Below are 24,567 nucleotides of genomic sequence, written 5' to 3'. Positions count from 1 at the left end.
CTAAAAGAAATTTTGACATTCAGTACGATATAAAATGTTTTAATTGCTTGTAGACAGTCATTTAGAATTATAACATAACCAATCAATTATTTTGTTAATTGACCAAGATGGGAAATGTGCTTGTAAGCAAGTTACTTCTATTTTGCCCCCACTGAGATGTCACAGTTACAGTTTCTCCATTGAGGATCTAAAAGCTACCTGGGTGGAGCCTCACACTTTCCTTTCCACACACGTGTTGGACCGACCACATGGCTAATCAGAGCTGCAATGTGTGCACATATTAGCATTGGCTCAAAGCAAACCAGGAAGTTTTTAATTTAATGGGATTATTGCTCTTGAAATGAATACAGAATTTAGTACTATGTAAATTGAAACATAAAACTTAAATATTGTAATTGGTACTGGGAAAATAGTGTAATAAAGAGCAACTAACCAATTACGGCACCTATTTTATTTCCTGCTTGTCCTCATGCATTCTGGAGTCTGGACTGCTCGCCAGCCACTTGCAATGGTAGATTAATACTTCTATTCTATTCTATTCTATTCTATTCTATTCTATTCTATGCTAATGAGTGTTTTATTATTTTACGCTACCTTTTGGGGTCCATACATTCACTGAGGTTGACCATTCGGGGTCCCATTGCTCCTTTGGCATTCTTTTCCCAACCAACGCTCTTAGGACATGCTGCAGACATAAACAAAGGTAAAATTAACAAGATTCACTTGTACATGTGACAAAGAGAAGGTCTGAATGCTGGAAAATACTAATGAGACTTTCATTAAGCAGCTTTGCCGCCGGTTATGGCGGTGCATTACAAATCCATTATTAAGCTTTTGCAAAAAGAGCCAGTTGAGGTAAACAAAGACACTTCATCTGAATTCATCAAACTTGTTCATAGATCAGTGTGCCACCATTCCCCTTCTGGCATTTCATCACCAGTTCATGCTTTATTCAAAAGATATGAAGGAAGAAAAGTGGAAAGCAGGGCAGAGGGTTCACATCAGTTAGGACCAGCAAAATGACAAGCACACATGCATAAACAACCCCTAAAAAAAGAAAATAATAAATTCAAGCATGAACAAGCATTTATATCTGATAAGATGAGCATCAAGTCAACCACGAATGTAGAAAGATTATTAAAAAAAAAAAAAAACTTGACGCAAGCAGCTAGAAACAAAAAGGAATTCACTAAATGCACAAAACATTAGCATTAGCATCATGCAAATGAACACACGCAAGTACAATATATTTACATACTGAGTATGAGGGCTCTACACTAACTTTTGCACTGGTAGCATTGGTGCTGCCAACCTTTTAAGTTGGTCGCACCAAAGGATTTGGTTCCAAGTTTTCTTGGGTAAGTACAACATGACCATTTTTAACATGTCATTTTATAAAGGCTGATATTGACTGAATATATAATATTTGCAAACCATTTTAATGTAACAAGAACTGTCTGCAACAAGCAGCAGGTGGCAAAACAGGGAAACTATTTCATATAGTTAAAAAAAAAGATAAGGGGGAAAAAAAAAGGATTTGCTTTTATTTGAACATTGATTTGTTTCACACATAGAAGCCAGATCTTACTGTGCAATGAGGTCCTCTAATTCAGTTTCCCAACTAGATCAATGCAGGGCATATGTATAGTACTGTATATGTCCTCATTAAAGCTCAGATGACTGTTGATAATAAAACTTCATATCATGGCTCTGACTGATGTGTGTAAAACCCCATGTAAAAACATCAAAATTGTATATACATTTTAACAATTGGTATCAAAATAGTATAGTTAGTGCTACTTATATATAATGTACACGAATAAATAACATAAATTATAAATAAAGGATTTATTTACCCTACCAGCTAGGATTTAAGAGGAATGAAAGAAAATACTGGCATTCAAGACACACATAAAGACAACCCCCACCACTCAAAAAAATATTACCAGAATCGAATGGAATTCCTGGTAGTTTGACTTGGAAAAAGAGACTGTGCTGAATGGAGCGTCTTCCCTGTAGGGTTCTGTCCCGAAAACAAAGCACCTCAACTGTGTCCACCTTTGCACCCCTAACACACAAAATAATTACATAATTAATTTGTATACAGTGTTATCTTACACAGGCATGAAATAAAAGGAAAAAAATGGTTTTACATGTACAAATTCTCACCAACAAACTATCCAGGCAATTTCACATTATACGCATGCAATAAATTTACCCTTATATGGTACTGAATAAATGCATTCTCATGACACCATTCAAATTCGAGTGAAAAACATTTGGATCAAATGTGAGGTTTCTCACGTCAGCAAAATCAACAATTATGTTTTAACAGTTTGGTTGAGGAGACAAAAAACAAAATAGATTATATTTGTTTGGCTAAATTTATGAGGTGGCAAGAATGTTGCTGTTGAAATAATTCCAAAAATGTGTGTTTTATCACAACTAAAAAAAAAAAAAAAAAAAAACTTGGGAGAGGACCTTGCACTCGAGGTCAAGTGGCCACGAAGTGATTTAATCAGTTATGTTGAATGAAAAATGTCTGTGAAAAGTGCCTCAAATAACACACTGGGATGTAACAATCCATAGAGCGTGACGTCAGCAAATCTTACGAGGCATCCGTTACATGAGCCTTTAAAGGATTCAATTCCTTTCTGCTGTCTCTCCACTCTGTTTCTGTTAGGTGTGCTCAAAGCCTGATTATTTATGCTGAACTTTAAATGATCTGTGTAAAGATGATTGTGCTGTATTAGAAATGATTTGTGTATGGATGTATGTATATATGTATGTATGGATGGACGTATGAATGGATGGATGTATGGATGGATGGATGGATGGGTGGATGGTTAGATAGTGGTTCACATGTGTAAAACAGTGAACAATCATACAATGTTGCTTAATCCAGGAATGAATTAAATCAATATTTTAGAGTTGAGCGCTTACCACTGGCTATCTAAGAGTACCAGTAGATTCCTCAAAGGCCATCCCGGATGTTGAGATAAAGTGCACGGGTCATACACACCCACGGCAACCTAGAAGACATCGTCCCACAAACCTACTTGTGAAGCTGTTCATTAGGTCAAAATGACCACATAATGCTGCTTTGAAAAGAAACAAAATGTTCCACACACCTTTTGCAAGTCAGGAAAGAATGTTCCCCACTCTGCTAGAGGGGCCAACTGAACGGTGTCATCTGTGTACTTCATTAGGAAATAGGGAACTGCTGTGGTACCGCCTTTGATACACAGGCCATCATAGGCCTCCTGCAAAGCTGAGATCTGAGGCACAGACAATTAGAGGTCATAAATAAATGAGAAAACGTATTTCGACGTATGGTGGCAAGATTTAATGAACATCCCTGCTGCTATCTAGACATCCCGCTTGAAAAGGGCAAATATGAATAACTTATATTTCTTAATATCCATCTTTTAACAATACCGAATTAGATGTGATGTATCACTTTGTCCAGGAGACACACTGAGAATTATTGATTTCTTTAATATTCGTTTCATTAAAAATAATTAGGCAAGGATGTGCTATGCTGGCCTCGTCCGCACTGCAATTTGTATCTATCATTGGAGAATACTCCTAAAACTTTAGCTTTCAGACTGATGGATGATGGCAGTATGGCACATCTTTTCTTTTGCAAAGAAAAAAAAAATACATTCAAATTATCCTTTGAAAGTTGTTCATGCAAAAATAAGGTTGAGTGTCATTTCCATAGGCCAGTCATAAACATCTGAGAAGAAATTAATTTGCATATTTTGGAATATGTTGTATGGATGCTATACTTTACAGAATATTTTAGTGTCATTTGTGAAATGGCCAGTTGTGTGAGGCATGTTTTCAGTGCCTTGAGCGGACACGCTCATCTGACATTTGAGAGACTATCGATTTTTCACTACTGTACATATTAGTCCAAGAGCCATGGGTGATTATTGTGTCGTTTGAAGGTGGAAGTCAAACCTTTATAAAAATATTGCAAAATTATGACTTTACTATTGTGGCTTTTCACAGGCTGGAAAAAAGCACATTATCGTACAATACTGTATTGTATTTGGGATTATGCAGTTACAATTGGCCAAGCCGTGTAGGACCAAATAAGCAAATTTTGGAAATTAAGGTATTTATTTCAATCTTCTTGTTTCAGCATGAGACATGGCTAGGAATTGCAACAGACTTAATTTTAAACCATTGGGAAAAATGATATTTTAAATTTTAGACTAATAGTCAAAGCCTCCTCATAATTTTCTCTTAGATTTTCACACTGATACATTTTCACATTATTTAAAGATATGGAATGATACCTTATGAATCCAAAGATGTAAATATTTTATACAGTACACTAGGAGTAGGTCATCAAATCAGAGTCCTCAAGCTTGATTCTATAAATTTCATTCAAATTTGATTCAGCAAATCCTGATATATAATATTGACGGTTCCAACATGGTTTGTTACATGCTCAGATATTATGAGGTCACCACAGAAACACATCAGCGATGGCAAAGAGGAACAATGTGAGGATGAGCACAAAAACGGAAATGAAAATTTACTGCAGCACACAAAATGTTCTGGGTGATGATGCAACTTGTGCACCTTATAATGGCACACAAGAAATTTTACTAACCTGTTTGGCTGTGAAAATGTTTTCCAGAACAGAAGGCTCCTTTACAATTTTTATTCCGTCTGGGAGGCAGAGAGCAGGGAAGCAGAACCAGTAGTAGAAATGATACTTCTTTAAATCCTAGAGGACGTTGAGGTTCGAAATCGTCAGCTAACACGAATGTACAAATGAAATGTTATGCAATGCTATTTGGTACGTACTGCAAAAGTCAGCAGAATAAACCTGCAGAGGATACTTGGGTCTGTGAGCGCATCTCCGGACTGTATGGCATCCCAAAGCTACAAAACAACAGGTTTTAGAAATGTTTTCACCATCGTAACTATATGCAACTTTACGTTCTCTACAAGTGTGCAATATTGTACCTCCTTGGACTCTCTGTCCAGCAAGGCCTTCTTGTCAGTACTCCTGAAGGCATCCAGGGTGTTGGTGTTGTACAGCTTTCCAGCAGCTTCACAACAGTGGGCTGGGGTGGACCCATTTCTGGTTTTAACATACAAATGGTGAGTCGAAATTTTGGTTTTCAAATTTGCCTTTTAAATGTAATACACAACTGTGATTCAGTATGAAATTTGGTAGCATACATTATAAAGTAATTTCCTGTTCAAGTTCAGTGAGAGAGCAAGAATAACGTGATCTTTTTTTCAATTGCAGAATTTGGCAGTTTCTATTGAGCTGCACAGAGGTGCAACATCACTGTGATACTGTGATACTGGCTCTAAGTTTCAAAATGACTCTGAAGGCTAAGTGGCTTCATATGACATTGCCATCTGCTGCAAAGCCCACTGATCTGTCTATCACAGTCAAGACACCTTTCATTTCAAATTTAAACCTCTCTTCATCAGTTTAAATTTTGCCATCTGGCTGAGTTGGCATCAAAGACAAATCCTCCAACTTACACATCAAATGCACTGAACTCCAGAGTCAGACGGGTGGGCAAACCAACTGGATCACCTGCATGAAATATAAATTAATTTTAGACATTGTTCTTTTTGTCCATCATCCAAATAACGTCAGAGGTCTTAAAATTAGTGTTTGTCTTCTAAATGAGTTAATGAATAAATAGATAAATAAACACACCAATGAACAAAAATTATAGCTTGCTTTTCACCGCATAAGTCCTCACTACTTAGGGGTTAGTGCTGACTTTTGTTACTATGTTGACCAAAAATAGTACATAGGGAGCCCCAGTTAATTGTGGGGCATACATTTGAGACCCTTTCAATGGGTGCATATATGAAGACTACATTAAAAAAAAAAGAAAAAACATTGTATGTTTTAGGGGTTCAAATTGTGTTATTACAGATGTAGAAATAGAAATAGCAAGATGGTATAAGTGTGCCTCATATTGTGGTCTTATTATGATGGGCCAAGCTATTGTTTTGGCTCCAAGTTCTCATAAAGTTGTCTGTCCCTGATTAACATTTTGATCATCAGAGAAGCAAATACACTCTGATTTTGCATCTCACCATTGTAGTAGTATCCTTTGATGCATTTGGGGCTCTCATCCAGCCGATAGTCATTGAGTTTCCTCTGCGTGAGCTGATGCCAGAAGCCTGCCTCCAAAGCACTGCTGAAAGGTGCAAACTGCAACTTGAGGTCTGCAGAGGTGGACGCCGCCATCAAGACACGAGGTGGCTACACAGAAATAGATGGCACATTAGTATTCCTATGTTCATTCATTATAAATAACTTGATATTGACATTTTTTTTAAAGGTTTAAGGTATGTGTTCAAGTTTATTACTACTGGTATCAAAATGACGACAAAATAATAATTTTGCACATATAGAAAATAGAAAAACACGTGTAAAGGTGACAAAATTAACAAAACAATAAATGATCTTCTGTAAAAAAAAATATATATATATATATATATATATATATATATATATATATATATATATATATATATATATATATATGCCACTTAGTTTACAAAGGCAACAGATTATCAGTATACAGATCGCTAATTGACTGAGCTGATCATACTGTGTTTACCTCTGTATCTATTGTTTCTTATTTTGTTCAAAAACTACTTTCACCAATGTTATTATTCGTTGGTGTTATTCCTTAAACCAGCATCGTGAATGTGTTTTTAAAAATGACTACGAAGTGTGTTGCCTGATGCCAAACTCCTTCAAAAATTTGGATGTGTTTTTCTCACCTACTTTTAGCTAACGTTCCTTAAATGAAAATCTCAGTCAGCGTTTATTATCGGGTGTAGCACGGTGAAGGACATAAAACGTCCAAACATGTTTCAAATGAACGCGTGTCAATGGCAGCCAGACAACGCTGTCAAAAATGTCAAACTTGATTCACTTACCTATGAGGAGATCCTTACTTCCGTATTCCTTTGGTCACGTGATTGTGCAACCCGTCGCGAAGATGTGCATCATGGGTATTCACGATAGCGCCTAGCTAGTTTACTTTACGGCGCGTACATCATTGAGTAAAACACAAAAAACAAAAACGTAAACACGAACGCGCAAACGACCAAAAACGAGAACACTGACAAAAAGCTGTAGGTGCGGGTTCTTTTCATTGTGAATTTGCTCACACGTGACGTTATTCTAGTATGTAGCGTATACACGCGTTCACCGTCTTGTAGAGCAAGTCAAACAGTTAGCTTCGGTAAAAGTGTATAGTCCGGTTTAACACTGCCATCGTTTCAAGTCTTCAAATTAAACATCGTTGTGAAGCAACGCTATGACGTCCAACGTCCCGGAAGCAGGTGTTTTGAATGAAAACCATTCAGGAAGTTTGGATATTGCCGCAGGACTAGGCGAGTTAGGGACAGTCGTGAAAGTATATTGTTGATTTAAAGCGTAAAGATAATTAAATGGGAAAAAAATAAGACGTGCAATTTCCGTGCTGAGCAATTCCAGTGTGCCTAAATAACATGTCGGTGACATGATGTGACAAAAACATCTCAAAGATCAACAACCATGAACAGTTTGAACGCCGAAAGTATTTCTTTTCATGTTGTCATTTTTATCATTTTATGGGTGGACGTGTTTTGTGCATTTGTGCAGCGAGTGAACTTCATTTCGCCCAAAAAGCGAGATGTGTCAGATAAGGTTCCAGGACTGGCATCAGAAAATCCAAATTTCAAAGACAAACTATGTGTTTTCCCCTTCACAGTGTGTTCCAGACCATCAAATCAGCGTGTCTCTAAAGACATCCTGCAGCATTTGCTTCATTACACAAAAAGAGGTTAGATTTGTGGCTGCTCCATACATATACATGTAACGCTCACAACAAAAATGACATATAATTTCTTGAATATCCCCACACCAAGGGTTGGAAATAAATACTTTACATTTACATATAAAGATCAGTTGTAGCTGACCGGTTTGTCTGGCTTTCAAACTTTCAAAAAAACAAATTCAACCACTCTAGTTTGCACCTGCCCCCCACACACAAACACACAGGTGTGTACTGTATGTGCACGTGTGTGTCAAAATGACTCCACAAATCTGGTGTGTAAAATTTAAAATACGGAATATTAAAACAGCTAATTAGTTTTTAAGGACACCATATTGCACCCTAGTCTGAGATTTTTTTTTTCCTTCTTACTCTGTGACTCGTTTCAGAAGTTACTGGGTTCATAGCTAGTAAAATTAAAAATAATGCACGACAAATCTCTAAATCATTACAACCCTATCATAGCTCTAATCAGGTTATGGCCAAATAGATCCTGTTCACATTGCCCCCCTTCACACCCATCTTTAGTTCAAACACACCACCCCTGCCGTCTCCCAACAAGATCAGACAGTCCTTTCTGATCCAAAACGTGATAACGTGCTCTAATCAAGGCTGATGGCACAGCCATAATCCAAATATTGAATCAGCACAAATTAACTTCAGGTTTCAAAATGACTTGGAATATACTGAAAAAGAATAACATAAATCCATGAAATGTCTTACATGTATGCTGTCTGTATACTATTGTGTTTGTGTTGCATGTATGCTGTCTGTATACTATTGTGTTTGTGTTTGTTTTTGAATTATTGATATGAACCATCTCCAAGACATTAACATTTCTGCTCAGTTTATTTACATATATTATCTACAACATAAAAATGAGTCTCAATCTGTAACAACAGGAATAAACCTGAAATGGCACACAAAGTACAGTATGTACATCTGAATACACATTGCCTTGACATCAAAGCCTCCATTGAAATGACACCATATCACCTCAAATGTGACAAGGCCCTGCAAGAGACAATGTACCGTTGAGCTTAAGACCACAAGGACACAAGTGAAAGGTGGACTTGCATTTGAAGTTTGTGGAGCATCACTTTTGCACTGAATAGCATGCGCGGCAAGCACATGGCTCATTCACAGCAGCAGCGATCCACCAAAGCCCTAAAAACTTGTTGTTCTAAGCAGTTCAAAATTAGCGTGTCGTTGCTTTGATTTCCCTTCATTCAGTTGAAAATTGTGAGCGGCAGAGAAACCACAGATACACTTTGGGGTATGTACGATAAGGCATGTAAAGTTATGAGCAGAACTGTCTGTATGTATGCAATGATGAATGATATAACAATAAATAAATAAATAAATAAATAAAATAAGTCTGTCTTCGTCAGCTTTCAGTGCCACATTTTAACCCCCTAAAGTGTGACTTGCAATTTTGAAATACCGCTTGACACTTGAACCATGTATTAGAGATAGACTGATATGCTTTTTTTCCGGTGCTGTTTATCAGTAGTCAAGGAAGTTGATAACTGATCTTTGGGGCCTCATATACGTAGTCAATAAAAAGAAAACATGTAAAAATACTGATCTGCATAGTGTTTTTTTTTTCTTCTCAAGACATTATACATCTTTGTTGTAAAAATCTTTTAGAATTATAATAAATAGTTCAGGGAACTATCAGGGATCAGCATGAGCTGGCTACACTCATCATTGTTTTCATTTCAAGCAACAAGAAAAATTGCAGTGTTCCCAGTGGTTAAGGCCAGGATTTCCTCTATTGAACACACTAGGAGTTAAAAGTGTAGCTCAAATTAGTTAAACTATATAGACCATAAACAAACGCCCACTACAGTGGACACAAATGAATAAGACGGATCTCTGGAGGATTTAGTTGTCAATAAGAATGAATGAGTTAGAACATTAAACTACAAAATGGATCTTTGACTGAATAGCCATCAAGGGCAGCTAAGTTAATGATCATTGACCAGATGTTGGAATGCCTGCACTCACAAATTTATGTGCAGAATATTTTTGAAGACTCTTTTAAAATTCCTATTGCACAGCGGGTATATAAATGGGTTGAGGGTAGAGTTCATGTAACCAAGCCATATGGTGAACATGTGCAGGTCATGGTGCACGCACTCCCTACAGAACGCCATGACCATGAAGGCTATGAAGTAGGGTATCCAACACAGCAGGAAAGCTGCGATGATGAAGCCCAATTGCCGGGCCGCCTTGTGCTCCTTGTGGATCCTCAGGCTGTGGAGTCTTTCACGGGAGTGTTCGATAAACCTATGCCACGTCTGCCGCAGAGACAGCTCGTTGTCCGGGTCCAGCTCAGCGTCATCAGGCACTTTGGACCAGGGCGGAGAGCAGCTGGGGTCGTAGTTGTTGCAGAGCACGGACGTGTACCTCTGGACCTGGTTGATATCGCAAACGCCACTTATTGAATTTGGCACTGTGACGTGACATTCGTTTAAAGATGATTTCCGGTTTCTTTCTGAATTGACATTTTCTGATGGCGAGCAAGCATCTGGACTCTTCTCCTCAGGAGATAAAGAGTCCCTTCGTGATTTTGAAGCCACTCCGTGTTCATTTGTTGTCACGCCGAGAACTGGCTCAGGACACTGCGCGCCAATTTTTCGGTGTGATCTACAAAGGGAACTTTTGGTTTTATTGAATTCCTCAAGAGAATAAGTCTGCTCGATGAGTTTCAGGTCAAGCTGCCTTTTTAAAAGTTTCATTGGAACCTCACATCTATTTTGGACAAAATTGGAGTCGTTTGATGATCCGGGATTTTGCTCTTTGTCCTTTTCCCCAAGTGAATCCGTTGGATGAATGATCCTCTCTCTGTCTCTCAGATGTTGCCGTACTGCCAAGTAGATGTGTGTGTAGAACCAAAGCATCAAAATAGAGGGTACATAAAAATTGAAGACGGCGGTAAGAACTTTGAACCATGTGACAAAACGGAAATCTGTGTCACACTTGTTCTCCTTCTCGGGTTTAAGTTCAACATGGGTGAAGGTCCTCCATCCTAAAATAGGAAAAATCCACAACATTGACAGCAACCAGGCTCCAGATATCATTACACTTGCTTTCCCTCTCGTTCGATACTTCAGGTACTTCAGCGGCTGCCTGACAGAGCGGTACCGATCCAGACACAAGATAAACAAACTAAAAATTGATGCCGTGCTTGCCACATAATCCATAATCAACCAAAACTGGCAAAGGGCCATACCCAACTTCCATTCATCCTGCAGCAGATAAACCAAGTTGAGCGGCATCACGGTGGCGCCCACGATCAAGTCGGCTACAGACAAGCTCACTACGTAAAGGTTACCGACCGTATGCAGGCTCTTCTCTCTTTTTACAGCGTAAAGAACAAGCAGGTTCATTACAATAGTGAGAAGGCAGAGGAAGCCCAGAGAGACACCCAACAAGGCGCTTTGCAGTCTGCCATGGACCGGAAAGGTGTGATTGACTGTCGGGGCGTGGGGATCATCCGGGTGGCCATCCCAGCTGTTGCAACTGCCGCTGTCATCATAGCTGTTTGTATTCAGGTGCAGATGGATCTCGGAGTACGACGGAGCAGATTCCATCATATGAGATGAACGTCTATCGATCCAGTCTCATGGTGGTAAACACTGCATTGGGCCGTAACGCAGGGACAAATGGCTCCTAAGGGCGCAACGAAAACAGTGGTGTCCGGTGAAAAGGGATTATCGCTGTGGTTGCAATCGATAGTCCATTACATCTGGAAGACATTAAAGAGATTATATGTTAGATGGCTGGCAGTTTTTTTTAACCCCCTCAAAAGTGAAAGGTTTACTAGCAATGTTTTATACACCTTAAGATAGTGATAAGTGATTAGAGCCTGTCCCAGTTAACCTTAACTGAACCAATATGAGTAACTTCAAGTGGAAATGATACTGTTGGGACCTACTTCATTCACACTTTTCGCCAAATGAGCTGGCCTTACGGCATTCACCCTTTTGTCAATGGGTAGAACTCACATAAGCAAACTAGAGCGCATTATCATTGAAAAAAATGACTAAATAAACACAACTCAGAACAGTATAAATAACAGGGGGCAATACAGTTTTTTAAATCGTCCTCTTCAAAATTCAATTAGAATATTTAATTTGATGAACATCCATTATTATATCCCGCCATGTTGATATCGTTGGGATCTCTTGAGAAATCAATTTTTTGTAATAGTTTATAGTTTTGCTTGCAACCAATAATACTTTTTTTGACTCCATTCCTGAGGTAGACGTTCAAAAAAAGTTGTTAATCCCAATGGAAAATTACATTTGCTTAATGAACTTCTTCCCAATACTGTATGTAGACATCTCTACTGAAAATATCAAAATAATTGCACCCAAATTTTAGTTTTCATGGATGAAATACTTTCCGTTTCTCTGTTTAAAACCCAAGGCAATCAAAGTACAATAAGTGAAGAAGGCGACGGGACTTTGAGGTTGCAAACTAAAAAGCAATTTGTGCGAATATACTAAAGCAGCATGAAAAAAACTTGGAACAAATTGTGTTAAAAATAATTGGGCTCCCTCGTGTATTCCATTTGCATGGCTTATGGCTGAGATCTGGGGACAGATCTGACTGAACTACCAATGCAAGACAACAGGACAAATCATGGATTGAGGACTGAACTGTTTCTTGATGGAAATGTGTTGAGTCAAATCCATCATTTGGATGCATACTCCTTCAGTGCACCGAATGTGTTAAATGTAACACTTCCGGGGTGTTTTCACGCTTGGTTGCTATAGAGGAAAAGGTTTCACGAGCACTCTTAAGAAGTGTAATATTAACTTTAATAACATTCAAGGCTGCTAAAATATTTACTGCTACGAAGTACAGCCCTAATGAGTAGTGACAACTTTTTTTTTAGTCCAGGAAGAATAGGGATGAGTAATTATGGTAAACTGAATGTTTTTGTTTTTTTGCCTTAAAGAACGAATAGATGAGTGCTTTCTAATTAATCATGCTGACAGAAACAACTTGAGTCTGTTGGTCGGAAATGTGACTTGACATAGCATTTTAAGTGCAAGTTGGAAATAACTCTCTTGTACTTTGTCCTTCACTGTCCAGCTGGCTGTTTTCAACACTCAATCACACACACAGTCACACACACGAGGAGATGCTGGCAAATCCAGTCAGCACACGAACTGCGCTTTCAGAAATTGAGACCCTAATTGCATGTTTAGGTCTGCTTGAATCCATTTGCATTCATAGAATTCCACAGCATGCCACATTTGCAGCTTTTCTGATTTGCATAGTAGCAAAGCAAGACGCCATAGATTGTCAGTGTACATGCATTTGGCTTGACTGTCTGATGTATTGATTCCTAAGAGGGAAGATTAAAATAGGCTTATACCTGTTGCCATGACAACACGTGTATGTGCGTGTGTGTTTATTGTGTACATTGCCTTAATCGGCATCTCTCACTATGTAAAGTGGAGTGCGTGATTTGGCCTTTTCGTGATCACAACAATAAGCCGCCACAAGCATTGTAAAAGCCTCCCTCTAATAGATACCTCCCATTTTTCTTTCGGGAAATTGAGGGTAGTAACTGTAAGTATCTCCGTTCTGAAATGCTCTCATTCACACACGCAGGCATGAAACTGACCTTATGTGAACTTTGTTGCTAAGCAAAACCCAAAACGACAATCCGAGCCCCTTGTTACGACATGAATCTGTTCCGTGCTTGGGGTCGTAAAGCGAATTTGTCGTATGCAAGCAATCCAAACCTATGTTAAATAGCTAATGTGTTTAGAACCCCTGGTAAAAACATCAAAATTGTACATACATATTTAAAATTGGTACCAAAATAGTATAGTAAGTGCCACTTATATATAATATACATGTATACAATCAGAAAACATCATAAAAAAAATATGAAAAGGATTTATTTACCTTTGAGTGCTGCTTGTTATGCCCATATTCCCTAATAAGGGTAATCTCCCGCATCGTTTCCGTATAAATCATCTTCTTCTCTCTTTAACATCACTAGCCATCTTGGGACCCATGGCTAACCCTTTCAACTTTGAATTAAGCAGTAAAATGCACTATAAATACGGTTTTGTAACCACTCACAATCGAACAAAGCTTTACCGTTCCGCCATTTTGAAACAGGTGAGGCCAACCAATAGCAGACCACCTTCTCCGTTGAGGAGATGCCGAGCAATAGCAGAATTGTAGCAATGCCGTTGCAGGGACGGCAACTGAAATTAAGTGTAGTTACCTAAAAACGCCTGCAGATGGAGACGAAACAACACAAATACAGCCAAGCCCCTAAGGGTCATGACAGTTGCAAAACGGGAAAATGTCATAAAGTGGGGATGAAAAAAACTCCACGTTGCAACATGAAAATAACGTAAGTCAGGGACCTTGTAACACGGGGGTCCACTGTATAAGCCTGTTTTAAATGCTGCTGTAGACTAATGCACTCTGCCCTAGGCAGAGCAGTTTATATATATATATATATATATATATATATATATATATATATATATATACAAGCTCTGAGTGTGATTCAATGTAGTTTTACCTCACCCCCAAACCACAAGCACTTAAGTCTTTGGTGTCCATCCAAATTACTATTGCCTAACCTTGCTGGAGGTCTTGGCAGCTCGGCTCAGGTGGTGTACGGGCCTGTATATCAACTTGACATGTTACGAACGCTGCATCACCACAGCGAAAGCCATCTATTTTCTTACAATGGCAGCAAATGACGCCATTGATCAAGGCGTGAATGAGATCCAATTCAGTAAGGCTGCATGCACACATTAATCAAGCTACTTATACATTGCCCCTCCTCATCATTTATTTACACCCTATGATTTCAGTTGACGCGGCCTAGATATAATTTTAACATTGGCCCCCGCAACATTAGGTGGCAATTGTTTTTCTTTCAAACATTTTACTGTTTGTTGTTGTTTGTTTAGTTGGTTTATGAACTGTGAGGCAGACCTGCACTGTGCCACTGAGCCGCCTGCATAATTAGAAACAGTTATAAATTGAAGTACAATAAGTAAAAAGTCAAGTAAAATATAAATTGACCCAACCCCACCACACTATAATGGCATTTTTGTGTTTCTGTGCAGAATATTTTCAAAACAAGGAAAGTGTGTGACGATAACAGGTTTGTGTTTGGAATCAGATATTATATCATAGTTTGGGGTGTTATATCATGTTAGGTTTGGGTTGGGTCGCTTTTTTGTTGTTGTGGGTTGGTGTTGGGGTTTTCTTTTCTGTTTTGGGTTTTTTGTTGTATTTTCAAGTTGTGAGTCCATAGGTCACGTTCATGTTTTTGTTCCCCTTTGTATGTCCTTGTTAGTGTTACGGCTTTAGTTCGTAGTTACTTTATGACTGTTTTGTTCTTGGTTGCTTTCCCTCGCTACGCTATATTAAATCATCTTTTTTTGAGAGCCTCTACTTTGCTGCTTTTTGCGCCCCTCCACCTTCCACGCTTCACACTTGCCTGACCGGAACATTTTTAATTACAATGAATCATTAAAATTTTTGTTTTGGCTTTGGAAACATTTCCATTGCTAATGTAATTTAAATTTCATTTGCCAGCACTACTGATTCTGAAGTCCCTGGGCAGATTAGAATAACATGACAGTAAATTAAGGCTGAAGTCTGATTTGACCAAAAAAAAAGGACTTATTTTGCAGCCAATGAAATGTCAATAATAAACCTTTTGGAATAAACAAAGGCGGCTCGGTGGCCCAGTGAATACCACGTCCGCTTCACAATTAAAGGGAGTTCAAATCCACCTGACTCTGGCCTTCCTGTGTGGAGTTTGTATGTTCTCCCCAAGCCTGCGTGGGGCCTCTCAAGGCACTCTGACTTCCTTCCACACTCCAAAAACATGCATGGCAGGTGTATTGGAAATGCTAAATTGTCCTTTGGTGTGGTTGGGTGCATGAATGGTTGTCCGTTTCCGTGTGCCCTCCCATTGGCTGGCAACCAGTTCAGGGTGTCCCCCGCCTACTGCCCGAAGCTAGCTGGGATAGGCACCAGCAAGCCTGCAACCTGCGAATTGTGAGGATGAGCGGCTATAGAAAATGGATGGGTGGATGGAAAAAACAAATACAATTTCATGGAATACACACTAGACTTCATGTCTAATGGGTTTTATGCCAGCAGAGAAAGTCGTACTGGCCCTGCAAAATATCAATAACTTGCCTCACGATGATTGGATATGTGCGATCTTGAAACACCTATAACAACCTGTCTTAGTCACCAGCAGAGATAGCAGTATCAGCAGGAGGATGATGACAACATTAGAAAGTGTTAATTGCTAAATGGTTCAGAAAACGACTGTTGAAGACATGCAGGAGCAGAAGATTTTATTTTTGTGCACAACACTTTGAGATGTGAGTCATCCTCTGATTCGCTCAGTCTTAAATAAATGCTGTACGTATTCCCTCCAAACTGCTATTGTTCCTTTCAAACAGATTGCTTGATAAAAGCCTGGTTAATGAGTTCGGCATCCTGTCTGTTGTTGACAGGCGGTTGTTGTTTGTTCCAATTAAAACATCTTCCAGATTTATATAAAGTCCACCAAAATGTGAACTAGTTCTACAGAAAACAATTTAAATACATAGCGGACTGCAATAGGTGTCTTCCGCAGTTAGTGTTGTTTTCATATGTTTTTCCCCTCAAAATAACACCACCAGCTGGTTCTCTACACTCTAGTCATCCAATTGTGCGTAATGACCATTGTGCCTCTCTGACATCATTAGCCATCCGCGGAAGCGTTCAAATGAGCGCACATCTCGTGTCCTGTTCGCAGACTTGCCATTATTTAGCAGATTAATAAGAAATGATTAACGGGAGTTCGAGAGTACAACTGGCATTGCCTGTTGAATTGCATATGCCAACTTTTGCGCACGAAAAAACAAAAACAAAAAACGCGCACTCTCCTCAATTAGAAGTCACCAAAACACAGCTACTTGAGGAAGAAGATAATTGTTTCTGCGTGTACCAAAATAAATTTGGCTCTTACCAGACGACGTGTAAACATTTCACGATATATTCCAGTCGGGAGTGACACCTGAAGTAGTCGAGCGAGCTGATTCAGTTGTGTCGGACTGCCCACGCCGCCGATCTTCCTAAAGTTGCAACCAGATGACGAAGACAAACGGAGAAGGAAGCTGGCGAACCTTGGGAAATATAACAGCGAATGTCTTACATTCATCAGTGAATGTGTACCAGATCCAGACTTGCATTAGGGAGGGGGGGCGCTTGGGGATAGTGGTCACTGTCATTTTTGCATGCATATTCAAGATAATGCCGGCAGACGCTTATGCTGCTTTCGTCATTATTCCCTTTTGCTTCTTCTATGCATACTTAATGAAAGAACATGATTGCAATTATTCAATACAATTGTGCATATTTCTGCACATATTTTACTCATTCAGCATGCCTGGAGCAAGTAATGCAGCTTAGTGTAGTCACTAAAGTGTTTCACGACCTTTATTGATCAAAGAGACATATTTAACAGTACAAAATTTTCATGGCACACCATCATATCTAAATGTCATTAAATGTATACATATTACACGGCAATAAGGATTTAGTTGAACCCAAAAGTGATATTCAGACCAAAAAGCTCAGGAACTTTGAAGTCCTTGTGGCAGGACTTTCCTGGTCCCAAGTTCTTGAGTGTGACCCACGAGTTTGTGTTCAGACCCAGCTACAGCCGGAGAAAGTAGTTCATTCAAATCACATTGATGAGCAATGTCAACAGACATCAAGCAATGATGAAGACCTGAAGAAGCATCGTCATTTGTTGAAACACACTGCACGAGAACAGAAAATTAGCTTTTTCTTTAGTTATATTGAGCTCGGATATCTGGATGCTAATGCATTTATATACTAAACAAAGCTGTGCAATCCATCGACAAAGCTATGTGTTACTAATGGAATGAGCACATTCATACTTTCAGCGAGTGTTTTATGATGAGATGCCTGGTAAAAATACAGCTACTGAGAAGGACCATCTGTACTCATCCAAATCTTGATGCTCACTCCATGTCTTCTTTTCAAAGCTTTGCATCGTAAAGTACATGCCGAAAAACATAGAAGTACTCGCCAAAGTGGGAGTTGGCAAGCTCTTCCTTCAGGGACACAGCTCAGTCGGGGCTCTGTGTATTTTTAAAAAATTTTCAAGGCTTCACGCTGAAGATGTCCTTTCCGTTACAGACTCATTGCTTTCTTGTAGTTGAAGCAAATTGGCCTTGAATGTCCTCCTCCTCTTAAATACTTAGAAGAGCCTGTTCCAGATCATCCATCCACTTATCAATTTCCTCTCCGTCCATCATTTTAAAATATTAAAACTGGCCACAGAAGGGACAACAACTGCTGAGTCACTTATTGATAGTGAGGATAAAGCATCCCTACTCATAGGAACATACCCCTAATTTTAAACAACCAATCAACATGCCCCCCACGATGGTTTCGGGTAGGTAGGCAAAGTCGCTAGTAGGGAGTAGATAATCAAGCAAGGAAGCCCAAACAACACTCTCCCCAGCCACTTTGCCAGCTGATGTCAGGGGTGACCCCCAGATACTTCAACTCCTCCAGGATCTCATCCCCAACCAGGAAATGGCACACCAACATTTTCCGATTGAGGACCATGATTACAGATTTGGAGGTGCTGATCTTCAGCCCGACCACTTCACACTCGGCTGCACACCGCTCCAAAGAGAATATAGAGGACCTGTAGAGGTCAACAGCACCACATCATCCGCAAAAAGCACAGATGCAATGCCAAACCCTACGCCTTCAGCTCTCCTTCTTTAGAAAGACTTTCTATAAAAGGATAAAAGGATTGCTGAAGGAGTCCGCTCCCCTGATGTGATCTATTTGGTCTCTGCACCACTGATGTCAGAGCTTGGTTTGCATTACCGGTTGGATAAGTTTGGTTAGACTCCGCCAACCCGATTCGCGAGCTCGACTTACTGCCCGAAATCCAGACTAAACTCTGAGATTGGTTTTACAGGGACCGAATGGCCCATATCAGGGGGTTTGGTATCCCATACGCCCAAAATACCACACATAGACCTTCCTGAGGGACATAAACACCATCTCCAAGTCCACAAAATACCCCAAAACCGCTTGGGCAGACTCACATGCACCTTTGAGGATTCTGACGAGAATGTAGTGCTGGTCCTCTGTTCCAAGGCCAAGATGTACCAAGGCCAACCTCCTGAATCCGAGGTTTGACTTCCCACAGGACCAGCACCTCTCAATAGACCAACCTAGGTAGGCTGAGGAGTGTGATCCCTCTGTAGGTGGAACACATCCTCTGGTCCCCCTTAGGTCTCAAAGGGTTTCACAGTGAAAAAGAAATCACAGAGAACATCACAAAATAAGAAACCTCGAAAAGTGACTGTAGCTGTTGGGAACCCTCTTTCAGGCTCAACAGGCTCCAGAAGATGCTGAGTGCGGAGACAACACGCATAAGACGTGTCTGTGAAATAGAGGTGCTCTTCAAAGTATTCTCTTCACCGGCTCACAACATCAGTTGTTGAGGTCAGCAGTGAAAAGTCTCCACTATACACAGTGTTAATGGTGCACTGCTTTCCCCGTCTGAGACATCGAATGATGGACCAGAATTGTCTTGAAGCAATCCAAAAGTCATTTTCTATAATCTGATCGAATTCCTCCCCGTACCCAAGTTTTTGCCTCGCCGACTGCCAAAGTTGCACTGTGTTTGGCCAGCGGTTACCTTCAGCTGTCTCCAGAGGCCCACAGGCCAGAAAGGCCTGATAGGAGTCCTTCTTTGGCTTGACAGCATCACGGCGGTTCGGGGATTGCCGCCGCCGCAGCAAATTATTCAGCAAATAGCTCGGTGTAGGTTTCACAGAAAAAAAAAAAAGTACAGTTGGTGAATTCTGAAGTGAGGATTCCTCAATGCTCCTTTAAAAAATGGGGGTTCGTAACTTGAGGTGGCCTATAATGCAAAGAAGAAATTACTTTGTAGTCATTAGTGCCCCCTCTACTCAATTGTCAAATATTGTACTGTATGTCTCTACTGTGAACAGTTATTTCCAAAGCATGTTGCTATGATTATGTAAACTGGAAACACGCAGCTGTTAAATGACAATCACCATTATCAAGTGTCTGGCGCAGACTGTGTGGGCTGAATAGATACAGAATGTTTTTAAGCTTTGATGATCACAATATGTGTGTGCATTAACAAAAAGCTTATGCGGTAGCATGTCATGGGGGTGATGCCGTACCCACATAACTGATAAGAAAAGGGACTCACTATGAACAAAGACCAAATTCTTTTTAGAAAAGGATTATATTTGGAAACACATATTCCATCTACATTCACCGATGGACACAAGCTGAGGGTCACGACCCAAAGAACGAGATCCCGGATGTCTCCTAGCTGGTCTGAGAACACCTGGGGACCCCCTTGAAGGAGCTGGACAAAGTGACTGGGGGACAAGGTAGTCTGGGCTTTCTGCTGAGGCTGCCGCCGCCTCGACTCGATCCCAAACGAGTGGTAGATAATGAATAGATTTTTTTTTAGATTATAGATTCACCCTTTTTCCTCCCCTAACCAATGGTGGGAATGTTAACCGTGTGGTTGACCTGTGACCTCTGGCTAAAACCAAGCTTTCTAACACGTTGGGCAGCACAATTCTCTCCAGAGCACTTTATTAGACTATTAAATCTGAAAAGTTGATCTGCTGCCCCTTATTTATATTTTATACCGTATGTTTTAGTTTTGTTAAACTTGTACTTCAACAACCAGTTCCAATTTAAACCTGTAGTCCAGTGGTTCTAAACGTTTTTTTAATGAAGTTCAATTAATTTGGAACACAAAAACTTACTGTTCCTGTCTCGGCCTTGAAAAAGATTTTCTGACAACTGCAGGAACTTTCACGTACCCTCTGAAGTAACTTTACATACTCCCTTCTTGTACCCCAATTTGAGAACCATTGCTGTAGTCCATCTTTCAGTTTTGTCACCTTTTCTGTCATGAAATAAACAGATGAACAAAGACATGCAATAAATGATTAATAATTGTCATAATAGTACATTAGGTCACATTTTACTTTAGTTCATTTAGATACATATTCTGTATGCATTTGAAAAATTTTAAAACAGCCATAACAGATTAAATATGCATAGACAACATGCATGGATGGATGGATGGATGGATAACTATTTTGGATTTACAATTTTTTTTATCATGGTTCCAATGTTTTAATGTATTTTTCTTTACATCAGTCGAATGATCGAACAATTATTAATTACTCCACAAATAAAGACATATGCAATGGTGTTTAGCGTTTTAGTATTTTTATAACTTCAGTACTTAATGTTTCCTGAGCTTCCTCTGGCCTATAAAGTGAATAGGCGGGTTAACAAATTTATTTTGCAATTTAACACTGACCTCTGCTGGTTGAGATTGTGGGAGACATTTTACTGTAAATGCAAATAATCTGTTGTAGGCCGGTGCAAATGTTGTAATTGAATGTGACGTAGTTAGAGGTTTTGAATCCATTCACCTTTTTTTTTTAACATGTATTTGACTGGCATTACAGGCTGCGGATGTGATTAACCATCACTCTCGCTTAGTCTTTATGTAATTACAAATTTATCCCGCAGAGGGTGCTCGTTAGCAGTGGTTTGGGCCCGCCAAACAACTCCTGTGCCATTTTTATCGTGTCCTTGAGCAAGATGCTTCATCCTTGCCAGACGAACTCATTTGGATTTGTACGCGCATGAATCACACACACACACACTGACTAAAAGAGCAAGCATCCTTACTTTTTTAAGGACACGCTCATAATAAGCACAAAAGAAACGCATTTGTGTTTTTTTTTTCCCTTCGGTCCCATAATCGCAGTGCATATTTTAATTAAAAAAGTGCAGATTTTTACAAAAAAGAAATATGCAACTCTCTCCGTGAATGAGCTAATTGACGGAGAGCTGTCTTCTGCTTGTCTTCTGCATTCTCTGTCAGCAATTTTCTGCAATTGGGTGGGGACATAGATCACAACCCTCGTCATTAGAATGACGAGGCCCCACTTCATATGCCCTTTACATCATCTTCACTGGCACCCACCCCCCACCCTCCTTCGTTTTCGTCTTCCCAATTCCCTCTTCTCGCCCCTGCATCCCCTTCCACTTAATTTTCTCTCATTTACTCCGCTCCTCCCTCCCTCCTTCATCGGGCGTGTGTCACACAGTCAGGCATGTGAGGTGAATGAAGGACTTACGTAATCTGCTCTGCAGTCCCTTCATGTCGACTTCTTTCTCATCTTCTCCGCTGGTGTTAATTTGACAATTAACTGGCAGGCCGCCGCCGTCAGATTTGCCACTTTTATCCTACGCTGAAGATTAAGGGCCGCACAAAAATCCGCGCGGTGGTGAATCTGTGTCAGTTAATTACGCTTCTTTACAATAAAAAAATTGATGGTGAATTAGGCCTTCACGTATGCAGTCTTACTATCGCGCAGAATTGTTGTTGGGCCAGCTAGCACAAATGTTCTCCCTGAAACGTTGTCGTCATAATATACTGATTGAGTGTACCTACATTGTATTGAATAACCTCAACAGTCGTCACGGAGAATGAAAAAAATTATTCACGTATAGATATAGATTTGTTAAGAAAGTGAGGAGGGGAATGTTTTCTGAAGGTCGGTTAAGATGAACCTTTTTAGACCCTGTAAAGAGAATTAATTTATAAATACAGTACATCTGCGAATATATAAAAGCTTGTGCAAAGATGAAGACCTTTGTAGTACCTCTGAAAATATAGCAGGGCTCGAGGGCCGCCTAGCCGGCATGTTTGGGAGGTTTCTGTCCTCCTACCACACCTGATTCAAATGATCAGCTCATCAGCAAGCTCAGCGGAAGCCTGACAACAAACCTGATCACTTGAATCAGCTGCATTGGATGACGGAAACATCAAAAACATGCAGGATAGGTGGCCCCCAGGACTGGGTTTGGACATGGCTGAAATATAGCTGTTTTTCACCAATTCAGTTTCATGTTGTTTTTATCTTTTTTTTTGGGGGGGGGGGGGGGGTGCGCATGGCTAAAACAGTGCCACATGACACACTTTAGAGTCAGGTATGAATTGCCCTCCTTTATAATTTAAAGCGCAGGAGTCAAACTCAAGGCCCAAGGGCCGGATTCGCCACACCACATTATTTTGTGTGGCCTGCAAAATGCTGATTTTTCTTCAAGTTTCTGGCTAATATAACAAACTTACAAGTTGTCCTCAACTTTTAACAATATGTAAGTGTGAGACGAACTTTAAAATTTTGTGAGTTCACAGTCATTCCAGCCCTCTGACCGAAACTATAACTGCAATGTGGCCCATAGTAAAAATGGGTTTGACACCCCTGATAAAAAGGGAATCTTTGCTTATTTAGCAATTTCCTACATAAAAAGTTAATACTTTGCTTATAATTTATTTGTTAGTTATATTTTATGTACAATAATACGTTTAAAACACATTTTGCCAGTTTTTTTGGATTGAAAGTAGCATCATATGTGCGAAACATCAAAATGTGGATTAAACAGCGTGATCGTTGCACAGGTTTGCCTTAGACTGGCCCCACACCGTGTGTGTGCGTGCGTGTGCGCGTGTGTGCACATGGGGAAGGATGTATGCCTGGGTGGTGGATTGACTTGAACCCAAGGGCAGTCCGGGAATAGACAGAGGCACTCATCTGTTTCTAATGAAGAATAATGCACTGGACACAGACAAAAGGCCCGGCCCAACACACGCACACACGCACGTAGACACAATCATGAGAAAATGCATGCATACGTTCAATATCGGTGCATGCAGTCAACATATGGCGGTGGTGATGTACACAACAAAACCCCGCAGGGACCATTAACACTTTAGGAGTTTTATTAGCCCGCTGACGCATACGCACCCATATGCACGAATGCAATAAAATGCCTAATTGTTTTCCATTTTGATGTATTCGTAGGCATAAAAAAGAAAAACAAATCAAGAATTAACGGGAGCTCATTAGGGGTAGCTTCACTCCATCAGCGATGGATTAACTTCAGAATTTTTATTGCCGCATCCGTACGTTGCAGGAATTTATCAGCGCGGCGGGTGACGCCACATCTGAAAACCAACATCCTCGCTGCTCCAAAAATGTAGAAAGAGCGAGAAATAACAACAATTCCACTGTAAGAAAAAGGACGGAAGGAGCACGTTAAAGGGTAAATGTTTCATTTTTCTTTCCATTTTTCAAAAGACATGCAATCAGGCTTATCAAATGTCACACAGTTGCCTGAAGGCCAAGATGAGTTTTCAGGTGAAAGTCCTGCAGCGATGTGCATGACTGATACTTTTGCGTGTCAAACCTCGCGGAGATGTGCTGGCAACATGATAGCGAATAGCTTAGATGGAAAGTGACACTGCATATGCAAATACGATAAGAATGTAAGAATATTTGTTGACTCCCAGATACACATGCGCTTACGCTATATATTCAGCATCAATAGTCACACTTATTTTATTACTGAGGCACCTATGCAGGAAACAGATGGATGATTTTGCCGCATGCTTCGATTGTGAAAAATTAGATCTACCTAGGGGACAAATCTAAACTTTTTATCCATTTTGTGTTACAATTTGTTTGTAGTTTAGCTGAGGACAATTTCACCTGATTTGATTTAAAAAAAAAAAAGTGCTATAATAGTAATTTGTAAATTT

General features: G+C 39.8%; 2 protein-coding genes across 3 annotated transcripts in view; both read right to left on the bottom strand.

Moving 5' to 3' along the window:
* Positions 1-7,353, bottom strand: part of atg7 (ATG7 autophagy related 7 homolog (S. cerevisiae)) — a 45,753-nt gene extending 38,400 nt beyond the window's left edge. The window contains exons 1-10 of one of the 2 annotated variants that reach the window (XM_088422934.1): positions 6,946-7,353; positions 6,091-6,259; positions 5,521-5,575; positions 4,987-5,104; positions 4,825-4,902; positions 4,628-4,744; positions 3,132-3,278; positions 2,944-3,032; positions 1,947-2,068; positions 595-685 (exon numbers count right to left, since the gene is read on the bottom strand). In XM_088422934.1, coding sequence (XP_088279060.1) covers positions 595-685; positions 1,947-2,068; positions 2,944-3,032; positions 3,132-3,278; positions 4,628-4,744; positions 4,825-4,902; positions 4,987-5,104; positions 5,521-5,575; positions 6,091-6,244 — 971 coding nt within the window. In that variant the 5' untranslated portion in view covers positions 6,245-6,259; positions 6,946-7,353. Of the gene's footprint in view, positions 1-594; positions 686-1,946; positions 2,069-2,943; positions 3,033-3,131; positions 3,279-4,627; positions 4,745-4,824; positions 4,903-4,986; positions 5,105-5,520; positions 5,576-6,090; positions 6,260-6,786; positions 6,849-6,945 lie in introns of those variants that run through there. The other variant, XM_088422935.1, reaches the window with a different exon arrangement.
* Positions 7,354-8,673: 1,320 nt separating this feature from the next.
* Positions 8,674-16,944, bottom strand: hrh1 (histamine receptor H1). The gene is made up of 2 exons (XM_088423814.1): positions 16,861-16,944; positions 8,674-11,504 (listed from the first exon to the last, which is right to left on the bottom strand). Exon 2 carries the CDS (start codon positions 11,426-11,428, stop codon positions 9,833-9,835), a length of 1,596 nt encoding a protein of 531 aa, XP_088279940.1. The 5' UTR covers positions 11,429-11,504; positions 16,861-16,944; the 3' UTR covers positions 8,674-9,832.
* Between the last annotated feature and the right edge of the window lie 7,623 nt (positions 16,945-24,567).

Source organism: Hippichthys cyanospilos, chromosome 9 (genome assembly GCF_059441005.1).
Source record: "Hippichthys cyanospilos isolate Australia breed blue-spotted pipefish chromosome 9, RoL_Hcya_1.0, whole genome shotgun sequence".
NCBI lineage: Eukaryota > Metazoa > Chordata > Actinopteri > Syngnathiformes > Syngnathidae > Hippichthys > Hippichthys cyanospilos.
The sequence above is the reverse complement of the archived record's forward strand: the minus strand, read 5'-3'. Positions and strand labels throughout refer to the sequence as shown.

Excerpts from the sequence above, each read along its gene's own strand:
- hrh1 (XM_088423814.1), bottom strand. The coding sequence starts at position 11,428 with ATGATGGAATCTGCTCCGTCGTACTCCGAGATCCATCTGCACCTGAAT.